The following is a 13,157-nucleotide window of genomic DNA, read 5'->3' as shown; positions in this document are numbered from 1 at the left end:
ACTTAGTCTTCAGAGAAGCCCGAGAGCGAGTTACAAAGGATGAGAAGGAAGAAGGTGTGCACACACCCCACTTTCACATAAGTAAACATTTGATAAAGAAAAGCCTTTATAACTCTTAAGAGGACATTAAAATGCAGAAAACATCTACTTCTTTAATGATGTTAAACGTATTTCCCAGAAATCCTAAGTGTTTAGCCAGAGTCACTGAGGCTTCTGCCTACCATGTCTTGAAACCAGTGAGAGTCCATGGGAGAAATTAATCAGAGTCAGTGTGCTCCTGAGTAGCTCTTTCTTCTGGAAACCAGAAAGGGAGAACAGCTTCAACCCTGGGTGGCAGGGACAGCTAATAAGCTTCAGAAAGTCCCTCTGTGGATCTGAAAATCGGGCCTTATTAGTATCTTTATTTTTTTTTTTGCTCACACATTCATGCTTAATTTAATTTTAATTTCTGGCCTCATCATAAATCTTTTTTCTCTTTTATTTAACCTTAAGTGCTGAGTTAATAACTTCGGAGTCGAGTTTGCGTCTGTTACAAAGATGACCAGCAAAGCTGTCTTGTGATTGACGGATCCCCACCCTGGCTCCTAGGAACCAGATTCCCCGGGCCCTGGTTGCGTTGTTTTCAGGAACGTTGGTTATTGGTGATACGTGTTTGCCTTGCTTCCTGAACCCTTTAGATTTTCTTTAATGTATTCAGTGCTTGCAAACCCATCACCTTTTCTAGCCCCTCAAAATGAGGAAAGCAAATTATCTCAAGGATTCCCAGCCGCTGACTTCAGTAAAAGCCTAGCCTGAGCCTCTACCCAGCAGCTGTCTGATCCACTTAGGCAGCTATGTGGAAAGACTGCCCTGGTTTTTAAGCCTAAAAATAAACAACTTATTTGGGATCTGAAGATTCCTTGCTCTGGATGAAAGGTTACTATGAAGTCCTCCATTCCTCCTACCTCCACACAGCAGCCACACCCCAGAACTGAATGACACCTCAGAAAAAAGGAGATGCTAATGTTGGGGGTGGGATGTAGCCTTAAGGGATTAATAGAATATGGGATTAAAAAGTTTGTTGTTTTAACACTACTTGTCAACGTCTTAGAAACCTAAACTTACCTGGGAGGAATGTCTAAACAACATCCCCAAAATTAACATTTTGATTTCGAGAGTCCAACTACCCTACTATTTTAAGATTAATAAGAGAGCTTTGTATGCATGATTGCATGTATGGATGCATGTGTGTTTATGTGTATGTCCGTGTGCATGTGTGTGTGCTAGCGACTGTCACATGCATGCATGCGTGTGTTCCCCAGGGATCCTCATGTTTCTACCTCCCCAATGTGAAGATTACAGGCATGCTCCACCATATCTACCTGACTATCCATGTAGGTGTTGGGGATCCAAACTCAGATCCTCGTGCTTGAATGGCAAGCACTTTACTAACTAAGGCAATTTTCCAATCCAAGAAAGATTTTAACCTTGCTTTTCCTTAGCTACTAACGTATCAATTTAGTCATCTTTTACTTGTGTGATTCTAGAAGAGCAGCCCCTACCTATCTTTGCATTCCATAAGCTGGATGTATAGACCTAAACCATTATCTTCATGTTCCTAAAAGCATTCTGGGATTAACAGTATTTTATATTCCTTTTTAAGTGTCACAGGAATTAGTACTATACCTTAGACTGCTTTCCATTGCTATAACAAAATACTCAAGGCTAGGTAGTTTCTACAGAAATAAAGTGTATTTGATTACAGTTTTGGAGAAGCAATGACATGTCATGGCATTCACTTGGCCTTGTGTTGTGTCAAATCATGGCAGAAAAGGGGAAATGAGAAGTGTGTGGTTCTGAGGAGAAGGAGGGACCCGAGACGGACCCTCATCTGTGACGATATATTCTCACAATAGTGTGGTCAATCTGAAGAGAACCATCTTATTCTCAAGAGACCTAACCTAGTAAGCTAGACTCTTAAAAAAGACAATAGTCTGTTTGTGAGATGATGTCCCAATGACCTAATTGCCTTGCACTAGACACAGCACCTCGGAAAGATCCCATCAGCTGTCAACACTAACACAGTAGGAACTGAGTTCCAGAATCTGAATCTGTGTGGAACAAACCATATCCAGTCCATAACACCATCCCAGTGGTATACATGGGAAGACAAAAAAAAATCCAGTATTCTTTTTAATCAAGATTGCCTTGTAACAAACAAAAGAATGAATCCATTCATTATTCTTTCCATAATATTAACATAAAAGTAGGTACTGCCTCCTAGGTAGCCAAAACAATAGAGTGGGGTACTAATTGGTCAATTTTCACTGAATTTTTATCAGATTCATTAACTCTCATATAGTACAATGGGACCTATGTGAGCTAAATGAGCTAAGACCTTTGTGACATAAATTTTCAAGAGAAACAATAGCTGAAGAACACAGAACCATGTGAGGTTATGATGCAGCGAGCGTTCATCAGCGTGTGAATGTGCTAACGTAGAGCCCGGTTTGGAAGAAGTCAAACAACAGAAACCGTTAGGGGTGGATCTCAGAATAGACTATGGAAATAGTAGTCAAAGGCTTCTGAACTCCTCTGCCCCTATGCTTAGCTTGAGCTTTTCCAAAGTCTATAATTTATAAAATGATGAGTAAATATCATGCATAGTTTGTAAAATAGCTAGTTATGGGGTAGAAGAACCATTATCCAAATTCAGAAAACATAATGACTGTGAAGTTTGTGTTTTTAAACATCTGACATTGATCCTTGAGTTTCTAATATTAATATCATGGATGCTCAGCTTCTGTAACCTTTGCTAAGGCATCATTGGTGCCTGTATTTTCTGTTGCAGCAGGAGAAATGAATACTGTCCAGCTCCCTTTGACTTAGGACAAGAGCATCTGAACATTGTTCTCGCCTAACCTTTCCAGTCCTTCATAAGGCATTATTTAGTAGTGCCAGCATTGATTGTGTGCTAACAACATACACCCAGTGAAGTGTATGTAGTTAGAAGAAAAAGTTTAGGCTGAAATTGGCAGAATTAATACATGAATTAAATGAGAGAGGAGACATGAGAAATATCAGGACTACAGCCACACCAACTGTGTAAACTATCCATTCCTCAAGGTGTACAGAGTCTGGGAAGAGTTTGAAAATCTCCAGTATTTAGAAGAGCTAGAAACAGAGATAACTGCCAAAAATTCACATTGAAATATTCACCCTACAGGAAACAAGGTACTCAGGTGTAGTAGAAGGCCATTCATTTGTTCCTGGCTGTCCAGACCCGAAATAATCACTCAGAAACTATATTATTCAAATGATTGCTTGGCCTATTAGCTCTCGATTCTTTTTGGATAACTCTTTCATCTTAATTTAACCCATTTCTATTAATCAGTGTATCACCATGTGGCTGTGGTTTACCGGCAAGTTTCCAGCATGTCTCTTCCCAGTGGCAATTACATGGCATCTACTTCTCCACCTTCTTTCTCCCAACATTCAGTTTAGTTTTCCCCACCTAGATCTATTCTACCCTATCACAGCCCAAGGCAGATTCGTTATTCATTAACCATAAAAGCAACATATATACAGAAGGACCTCCTACACCACTCGGGGTTGTTGAGTGAGTTGTATTGAGAAAGGGTAGCTGTATACCTGACAGTTGATATTGGTTCGTAGGTTCACTCTCTTTGTAAAGTAGAAGGCATGCCCAATCTGTGATCCATAGACAACATACAGACCAACATAGACAATTTAGCCCCTCACTTCAGCCACCATTTTTACTGACTGGAAAACATGCCGTCTCCAGCTCATTGTCTCTGTGTGTGCTGCTTCCACCACAGACAAAACTTCCCACCGAGTCACCTGCTAAACCTCCTGAATGCACTGTCTTAGTTAGGGTTTCTGTTGCTGTGAAGAGATATGACCATGGCAAATTTATGAAAGAAAATATTTAATTGTGGTGGCTTGCTTACAGTTCGGAAGTTTAGTTCATTATTGTCATGGCGGGAAACAAGGCAGTGTGCAAGAAGACATGAGAACTCTCAGCTACTTCCCCAGCTGAGAGCAGCCTGACTTGCAGACAACAGGAAGTAATCTAAAGTACTGGATATGAGATATCCATATATTGAGCATATATGAGACCTCAAAGCCTGCTTTCACAGTGAGACACTTCCTCCAACAAGGCCCCACCTCCTAATAGTGTCACTCCCATTGGGGGCCCTTCTCTTTGTCCATTTTCAGGTAAGCATTATTTCTGACATATTTTAGTTGCTGCAGTCCCTATCATCTTCCTTCCTAACAGCTTTCACAGTTTGCTTCTATGCAGTTATGCTTGCTGATGACCATCTTCTCCCTGAGAATGTAAACCCCATGTTTATTATAATGTCTGACACACAGTAGGTGCTGAAAAAATACTTCTTAAAGAATAAGTGAAATGCAGGAAGGTAGAAAGAGGGGAAGGAAAAAAGGAAGGAAGAGGGAAGAAGAAAGGAACAAAAGGAACCCTGTGGAAATGAACAGGGTCAGGTGTTTTAAGCAAACTTATTCGTGAAAATGTAAACTTACACAAAGAATATGTTGAAAGGTGATTTTTCCACTTTACAAAAAGATCCATCATGGGATTCTGTACACAGACTACCTAGGTGCATGTACAAAAAATGTTATTGATGAAACCATATGTATGCTCAGGACTTCTCAGCACAGTATCTTAAAGCCAGGCTAACGCAGAAGCAGTTTCCTTAAGGCACCTGGCCCAGAGTCGCCAACCCTCATGTTTCTCAGACAACAAACAGAGCAGCCTGGAAGGCAAAGGCTGTCCCAAATCTCTCGCATGCAAAGCAGTGACCACAGCCAGCCAAGGGCCTCACGAATTTTCTCACACGCATGGTTGATGAGGAGATGAACGTCCCACACTCTCCTTTCTGGGTCTTGGGTTAGTAAGGATGCTGCGAAATGACTTCCCAGAGGGAGGCTAAGGAAAGGAGACAGCAAACAGATGCTTCCCTCCCCACCACTCAAGCCCTGCCTTTCCCTCTGCCACTGAAGATGAAGGAGTCCTCTGACTGCAAAGCTGGGAAGAGAAGCCAGTGTGATCGTAGATAAAATACAGCTCACTTCCTTGGGGTTGGGTTCACCGTAACAAAGCAAGGCCCTTTCCATGACCGTTAAACCCGAATTTTGTTCTCAACCCCCACCAGACTCTATGAAACAATGTGATCTGTAAACTTCACTCTAGCAAGAGAATTTTTGCAGCTGTGTCTGCCATTCTTATTGGGTAGAAAACTTAAAGAGAATAGACTTTAAATGAAATATTTATAACCAACCGTTGTGGAACTGGTTGATTTAATGAAAAGTTCTTGATAAAAAGGAAAATACTTTGCAGAAGTTAAAACTAACAGCCAAGCAAGCTACCTTTGAACGCAGCTCAGGTGAAATAGTTTAGTACCAAAGGGAAACTATGCCTGGGGTGTGGTGAGAACCGTGAAGGCAAACAGGGTCTGGGTTACTTTTAACCTTCAAACATAAGGCTACTTTTATGTCTGAAAAATCCAAAACCTCCAAATTTTTAATAAAATGCAGGATATGGAGGAGGGGAGCAAGCTTGTGGTTTGGCAACACTATGCTCCCATCAATTTCCAAGGCATCTTTCCTACCCTGGCCCGCCAATGTTTTGAATTTTCTGTCCAAATGTTGTTATATTCAATGGCATCTTGGGAGAAGAATTCTTTATCTAAGTGATGTACGGAGGTGCTAACGTCTCCTGTGAATGTATTTATAATAAGAATGATCCCTAAGCTGCTTCTGAGTACAGCGTAGAAAGCTACAGAATATATTCATGGAAATTTTATTTAGATATCTCTTGCACTGTAGGTTATACTGAGGTCTTGAATATATCAGCAAATCTGAATTATATTTGAAAGTTGATGTTCCTCCATTTTTGTCTGTATTTTTTTCTTGGTTTCCTAGCTGCTTCTATAAATGATAGCAGGTCACATCTTCAGTGACGAGCAGGAATTGATCCAGAAGTAGAGGCAGAATAGAAAGACGGAGGAGGAACGAAAGTGCAGAGTGGGTGTGGGCGGAGGGCGGGGCCACAAACGGGACGTCGTGGAAGAGGGAGCACTGGAGCAAGACAGCATCTTGTGGTCAGACAGGACCCCTGAGCTCATGAATGCCGAGCAGTTGTGTTTGCCTGAAAAAGAAAGACCTGAGTAAGGTCAAGACAATCAGTATTTTAGTAGAAAGGGGAAAGGAGCGTGTGAGCCCCCATCCTTAAGTGAGGGCCTGACCCCATGGACAGTTGTTAACTTTTAGGGGAGACAGTTTTCTCTAAGATCATGGCTCCTGGTTGGTAGTATGTGCGTATGGACAGGACCTTAAGCTAAGTAATGAAGCTAAGGGCGACAGCTGACCAATGTCCCAGAAAAGAATGAGCGCAGCAAGAAAACTGTAGCAGTAGACAAGGGTGGGTGGGGGGGTTTGCGAGAAAAGCTTATTAACTGAAACTGTAGTTTGAAAAGAAGAGCCAAGACTGGAAAGCCTTTCTGCAGTCGGTGCCGTGCTAACAGCGGCTTAGCTGAGCCTGAGCCTCCCGGGTGTGATGCTCAGAGGGGCCCTCTGCTAGTAACCGATTCCATGACCAGAAACACAACCCAAAGAGGAACTTCAAAGGAGATACACACACGAGATCATTCTGTGATTTGTTTTTAAATTGTGATTCCAGTTGGAGATGGATAAGACCATCTTCAAATCTTGTAACACATCTTTACATAAAGAGACTCTGGTTTCTGTCACAGCAAAGGCGACGAAGGCTCGCTTAAGCAGAGCTAGTTTGGAAGCATGCCAGCTTTCAGATAGGTAGGTAAGTGAATGGATGGGCTGATGGATGGGTAAACGGATGCATGGTTGGAAGGATGGATGAACAGGTGGACAAGCAGACAATCAGATAATATATTGGAGCTAACACACATAGTTAAAATTCGCTATTTAATAAAAAAGGACTAGATATTTAAAAGTGAAAGGGTTTAAGGAGAATCTGCCTGCACTGCAGACCGTGCATCATGGAGTGCCTTTCTCCCTATCACTTCATCCGCGGCGACTGTCGCGTGATGGATAGGTCCTGCTTGTATCTCAGCCATTGCTGCCCTTCATTTGAGATTTTCCTACACATGCTGAGGAAACGTGACGGTCTTATAATGTGCCACCGTTGCCGCTTTGTGCATGTGACAGATGTGCTAATCACATTCCCTAGAACAGCTTGGGAACTGGGGGCACTGTTGTAGAGTAACTGTGACCTGGAAGAAAGAGAAGAGCACACAGTGTAGACAAGTTCTAATCCCAGGCTAGGACAGAACCAGTGAGAAGTGTGTATCAACTTCAGAAACACTCCCTCCTCTTTCCCCCAGGGCTTTTGAGTCTTCCTTGATAAAAGGAAAGCATTTAACTGAATATTCAGCAAGTTCCCTTGTTACCTGTAATTATATAATTTCATGTATTTTACCTTAAAATGGCAATAAACTGAAGTTCTGGAGGGTCTCATTAGAAAACTGTTCAGTTTTTAGTTACATATGAATGGTAATCATTCTGTGTTTTAATTCTTCATTGAATTAATAGTCAGAAATGTTTGCCTGTAATGACATAATGCTACGCTTGATACAATATATGTTCATGAAAAGAAGGACAGAAAGAGAGGAGAGAAAAAAGAAAAAACAGCAACTGTGTTATTTTCCTGCTTCTGTAATCTGATTTTACTTCAGTTTCATGCCTACTGTTGTTGTGTTATTTAGAATAAAGAATTTCAGCTGCATGAGCTCATGTCATACATACCTTACATTTTCCAAGGAAAAAGTGTGACTTATTAACTTTGTTCCTCCCCTCTAGGTTTGGAAAGAAGAAGGACGATAAGAGTGGAAAGGCGGAGCAGAAAGGTATGCAGAAGCCCGGGAACCTGGGAGAGGAAGAGCTGGAAAAGACGAAAGAGGAGACGGGAAGGTGAGCGGATGACCGAGCCCTCCCTTTGTCCCCTACAGAATCTGTGGTTGAGTCAGTAACTCCCAGGGACCAACAGGAGCGTAGCAGAGGGCTGTGCCTTCCTGACAGTGCCACCTCCCAGGCAACCTTTATCACATGTATAAGAAGAAATCCCAAGTTGCGTTTTGGTTTTATCAGTACCTATAATCCCACACTGTGCTACTCCCCGTTCTGACTCCATCAGTGCTTGTTTTCCCATGGCTTAAAGAATGATTTTTTTTTCCCTGCTAATCCAAAGGTCATTTTGATATTGATGTTTAGAACTCTCACGTTCCCTAGTCTGTTACTCGTTTTTTGACAGCCTGCTGTATGCCTTTCTTAATTATATTCTGCTGACTCCTTTTAGGTCATGTAATTTGAGAAGCCCTCCATTTCTCAAAGCTACTGTCTTTTACTAGGCTATCAGCAGGCTGAAAAGCACGCTGCCCGTCTGTTAAAGGGCCCGTTTCCTATCCAACAGCAATGGCAGTTTGCGAGGGCCGAATTCTCGTACTTGAAGAGCATCGCGTTCTGTTGGGCAAGAGGTCCTTCACTCATCTTTGACGTTAATTCTGGCACTTCTCCCAAGTGGTTGTGTAAACATCTGACTTTACAACACGCGATTGAATATTCATATAGTTCCTGCAAGTCTTTGCCTTCCAAACAAAATAAAGCTCGGAAAAGGACTAAGATAAGGCAGAGCTGGATCTAATCGTACATATTTGTGATTACTCGGGGGAAGTCAAATGTGTCCAGCTTGTCGCTGGCTTATTAGCTAAATTTATACTCATGGTTTTTAAGCGTCCATTCTTATATTTTGTCTCCGTAGTGTACGCACTAAGAGAACCACATCTGGTCACTGTGTTTTCTAGCACACCGTAGTCTGAAGTATATCCTGTTAACCTTTAACCCCATCTTGCAGTCAGTTTCTATTGAGAATACTGACTTTACCAATAAGGAGGTGGGGGAGAAGCTATTTAGTCCTTTCTCATTTTTGAGAAGTTGATAAGCCCTGGCTCCAGGGTCAGTAGAGCAGTTAAAAGGAAAATCAAGTGCTGTGCATTGTTGTTGGCCAGTCACCTGGCAGAGCTCCCCTAAAGACAGGAAAAGTGCCCCATCAGAGTCCCGGCTTCAGTCATCCTGGACTGGAATGGAATTCAGGGAACTGCAGAGACATGTGCACTGGGGGCCTGCATCATAGGTCTTTCTGCGCCCCCCCCCCTACTTCATTTACTGAGACTGTGTCCCATGCCTCATCTTCGGGAATCGGAATTGTTTGCTAGAATGCAGACTGGACATTTTTTGCAGTTCAGTGCTTGCTTGAAATGGGGGTAAAAATCTCCCAGTGGCAGGTGGACTGCGTGCCAGCTAGAAAATTGATAACTCATAAAATAAGGTGAGCTGTCTTTAAGCAGGAGTTCATTTCCTTTCTAGTTTTGCCTTTGGATGCAGGTGCCTGAGGGAGTTTTGTTCTTAGGAGCAAAGCCGTAAATTTGCCTCTGCTGACTGTAGGGGCTTCAGGACCAATATTCTTAAAATATGTCTGGTGAAAATATTGAAAGAACTGTACCATTAGCCTGCACTTAAGTCACCTCCTACACATGCACACATTAAACAGATCCAGTACAGGTTTCCTACCAGCCACATGGCCTCAGGAGGGCATGGAGGGAGTTGAAGGAACTGATTTTAGGGTTGGGTGCTGTGAAATCAGTGACCAAGTTATTAAAACATTAAATGCCATATTCTGTAGTCTTTGAAAGATATTGGGAATGCCTATCTAACTGAAATATATCTCTATATATCTAGGAAATCTAGCTTACATGACTACAGGCTTAACTATTATCAATGATTATCCATTAACAAAACCTATATTTCCTAATTATACATTACATTTTTAAATGAATTACACAATCACAATATCTTTATCAAGAGCAGAAATACATATACATATAACAAAATTGACCTTAAAATCTATACCAATGCAAATTATTCATATCTATATCATATCCCCCTTTAAATGTAAAAGAACATTTATAAACAATATTTGGGAATATGGGCACAGTTATTTCTCTCCAAACTGCTTCCTGCTGAATGGGGGCGCTGTTAATCAGATCTTTCATGGTGTAACCTGTGTGCCAGGTTCATCTCAGTCATCAGTTGGATGAAGTAGTTTTTTGAGGGTGTTCACAGCAGCCTTTCAGGAGGGCGCGGTCTATCATACCATATTGGGATAGAAGCAATCCACAGGGTCTCATTTTCTGTAAAAACAAAGAAGAATCTCTTTTCCAAAGTGTCATATCCTTAGATCCATATTCTGAAGTCAAGGTATTTTCAAAATATCTATGTTGGATTAGTTCAGCAGCATTTATAAACAAATATCTTGTAGCATCTGTTGCTCCTTCCTCAGCATTCAAATAATTCAAAGAGAGCATGATAGCACACAGTATCAAGATTTTCTGTATATTTTCCATCTTTATGTGGCTTTACTTTAACCTCTATTTCTTTTATTTTTACTTTTTGAGACAGGTTCTTTTTATATCTTTGTCCTGGAATAACTCTGTAGACCAGACTGTCCTTGAACTCACAGAGATCCACTTGCCTCTGCCTCCCCAGTGCTGGGATTAAAGGTGTGTGCTACAACACCTTGAACTCACAGAGATCTGTCTGTCTCTGCCTCCCAGGCATTGGGATTAAAGGTGTGTGCTACCACACCCAACTACTCTCTTTCTTTTTGACTTTTAAGAACTGTAACCTTTAGCCTGCATATATTCTTAACACACTGTAAACCATTTAGAGGTTTTCTTCGTCTTTGAATCTCTCTTTTTCTAACCACATGAGTCTTTAATTTACCAAGCAATATTGGTAGGACTAAAGCCGTGACTTTGACAACTAGATCCAGCCCATTCCTTAGCTTTCCAGCCTCATGGCAGAGGTACCCCCTGTAGCCATGTTCATCACCACAACTCTGTGGCGGTTCAAGGTCCCTGCTAGCAAGCAAGCTACAACAGTCTTGAACAGCAATCAAAAGCTCCATAGTCAGGACCACCTGCTTGAAAGAGTCAGAGTTTGCTCTGGCAGGATGGCCCAGAAAGACAGCATTTTAAAATGGTACAGTTTTTTTTTCCTGCTACAGCTGAAAACTGAAAAGCATGCAGTCAGTTTTTCATCAACACCGTTTAAGTGTTTGGTGGAAGGACCTCTTAAAGAGCTGCAGGGTTTTGCAGCTAAAGCTGAGTCAGGAAGCCTCTCTTATATGAGAGCGCTTGCTTATCTCTAGCAAGCAGAGCAGACCTGAGGAATTGCTGCCACCAAGAAGCCATGCTTTACTCTATTCTTTCCCAAGCTTTCTCAAGCTTTCTGTGGATTCAGTTATCCACGTGGGCACCATTCTGTAGTAAGGAGATGTGGGCAGGCCTATTTTTCATTCCGCCCAGATCCCACACAGCTAGCTTTACACACGAAATAACAACACACAAACTGTATTCATTTAAACACTGCCTAGCCCATTAGTTTCAGCCTCTTATTAGCTAATTCTCACATCTTTCTTTAACCCATATTAACACATATTTAGTGATGTGTGTAGCACCACGAAGTGGTGTTGTACCGGGAAAGATTCTAGCCTATGTCCATCTTGGGTCAGAGCTTCATTGCATCTGTCTCAGAGAGGAGAGGCATGCGTCTGCCTGAAGTGTCTGACTAACTTCCCTCTTTCCCAGCATTCTGTTCTGTCTACTCTACCTATCTAAATCCTGACCTATCAAAAGCCAAGACGGTTTCTTTATTAACCAATGAGAGTCCTCCATCAAATGATGCAAAGATATGTTGCATTCTTTTATTTTGCATTTGTTTAACACTGTAAAGCTGTGTGATTTGGTCTCATAAAGAGCTGAATGGTCGGTCAATAGCTAGGCACGAAAGAAAAATGGGTTGGGCTGGCAGCCAGAGAGAATAAATAGGAGGAAAATCTAGGGACCAGCATAAGGAGCGAGAAAAGGAGAGGAGAATGCCAGGGGCCAGCCACCCGGCCACAGAGCCGGCAACAGAGTAATAAGGAAAGAAAGATATATAACATATAAACGAAAAAAACGTATAAAAGAATAAATGTAGTTAAAGAGAAAGGGGATAACTTAAGTTAGAAAAGCTGGCTAGAAACAAGCAAAGTTAATGCTGGTCATTCATAAGTAAGACTATGTCTTCGTGTATTTATTTGGAAGCTGGGTGGTAGGGCCCAAAGAGTAAAAATACCAGCTACGCAAAATTTTTCCTTAAGAAGACTACAAATACTATCACCTTCCTTCATGTGCTCTCCCATGGACGTGTGAAAGCCTTTCTCAGCATACCTGGGCCAGTATGAGTCATTCTCTAGAGCTGTCTAACCTCCCTAACGCTACAACACTTTAACATAGTTCTTCATGTTCTGGTGTCCCCCCAACCATAAATTATTTTTATTGCTACTTTATAACTGTAATTTTTCTACTCCTATGGATCTTAATATGAATGTCTGTGTTTTCTGATGGTCTTAGGTGGCCCTGTGAGAAAATCATTTGCTTTCCCCCCCCCCGGGGGGGTTGTGACCCGCATGTTGAGAAACGCTACTCTAGAATTAACACCCCATACCACAGGGGTGGGAAAAGCTCAACAGCTCATGAAGAACGTTTTGGAAGCATAAAAATATAAAGATTATTAAAGTTACAAATAATCATATCACAATCCCATAGCCATTGTTAACACTTTATAATCTGTTTTATTTGGCTACTTATCATTTGGAAACTTGCTATCCACACTGCATAGGCTAACAGTTTTTTTTTCACACATGGCTGTCCATGCTGCATAGGTAACATAGTTATATTTTTACATCATTATATCATTATATTCCAAATGCTTTCCCATTCCCTTCATGTTTTTTAAACATTCCATTTTGATCACTGCTGAATAGTCTCTGTGGATAGCATAATAAATTATTTATCTTCCATTGTCAATTATTCTGCATACATATTTTTCATTGTTCCAGATAGCACTTTGATGAGCATCCTGGTACAAAGTCCTTATAGCTTACCTCAAATCACACATTTCTTGTGGAATTCTTCTTGTTGTATCTTTGCCCAAGTATTAATCTAACTTTTGTTCTAAATATCAGGATTATATTATTCCCCTTCCATTCATTTGTGAGA

The 13,157-nt window shown here is 41.4% G+C and overlaps 1 protein-coding gene across 2 annotated transcripts in view; it reads left to right on the top strand.

The window, feature by feature from the left end:
• Positions 1–13,157, top strand: part of Pard3b (par-3 family cell polarity regulator beta) — a 975,885-nt gene that overhangs the window by 765,958 nt on the left and 196,770 nt on the right. For both annotated transcript variants that reach the window (XM_038339874.2, XM_042055538.1), the window contains exon 19: positions 7,858–7,968. In XM_038339874.2, coding sequence (XP_038195802.1) covers positions 7,858–7,968 — 111 coding nt within the window. The remainder of the gene's footprint in view (positions 1–7,857; positions 7,969–13,157) is intronic.

Source organism: Arvicola amphibius, chromosome 8 (assembly GCF_903992535.2).
Source record: "Arvicola amphibius chromosome 8, mArvAmp1.2, whole genome shotgun sequence".
In the NCBI taxonomy this organism is placed as follows: Eukaryota; Metazoa; Chordata; class Mammalia; order Rodentia; family Cricetidae; genus Arvicola; species Arvicola amphibius.
Note: the sequence above shows the minus strand (reverse complement) of the source record. Positions and strands in the feature narration are given on the sequence as shown.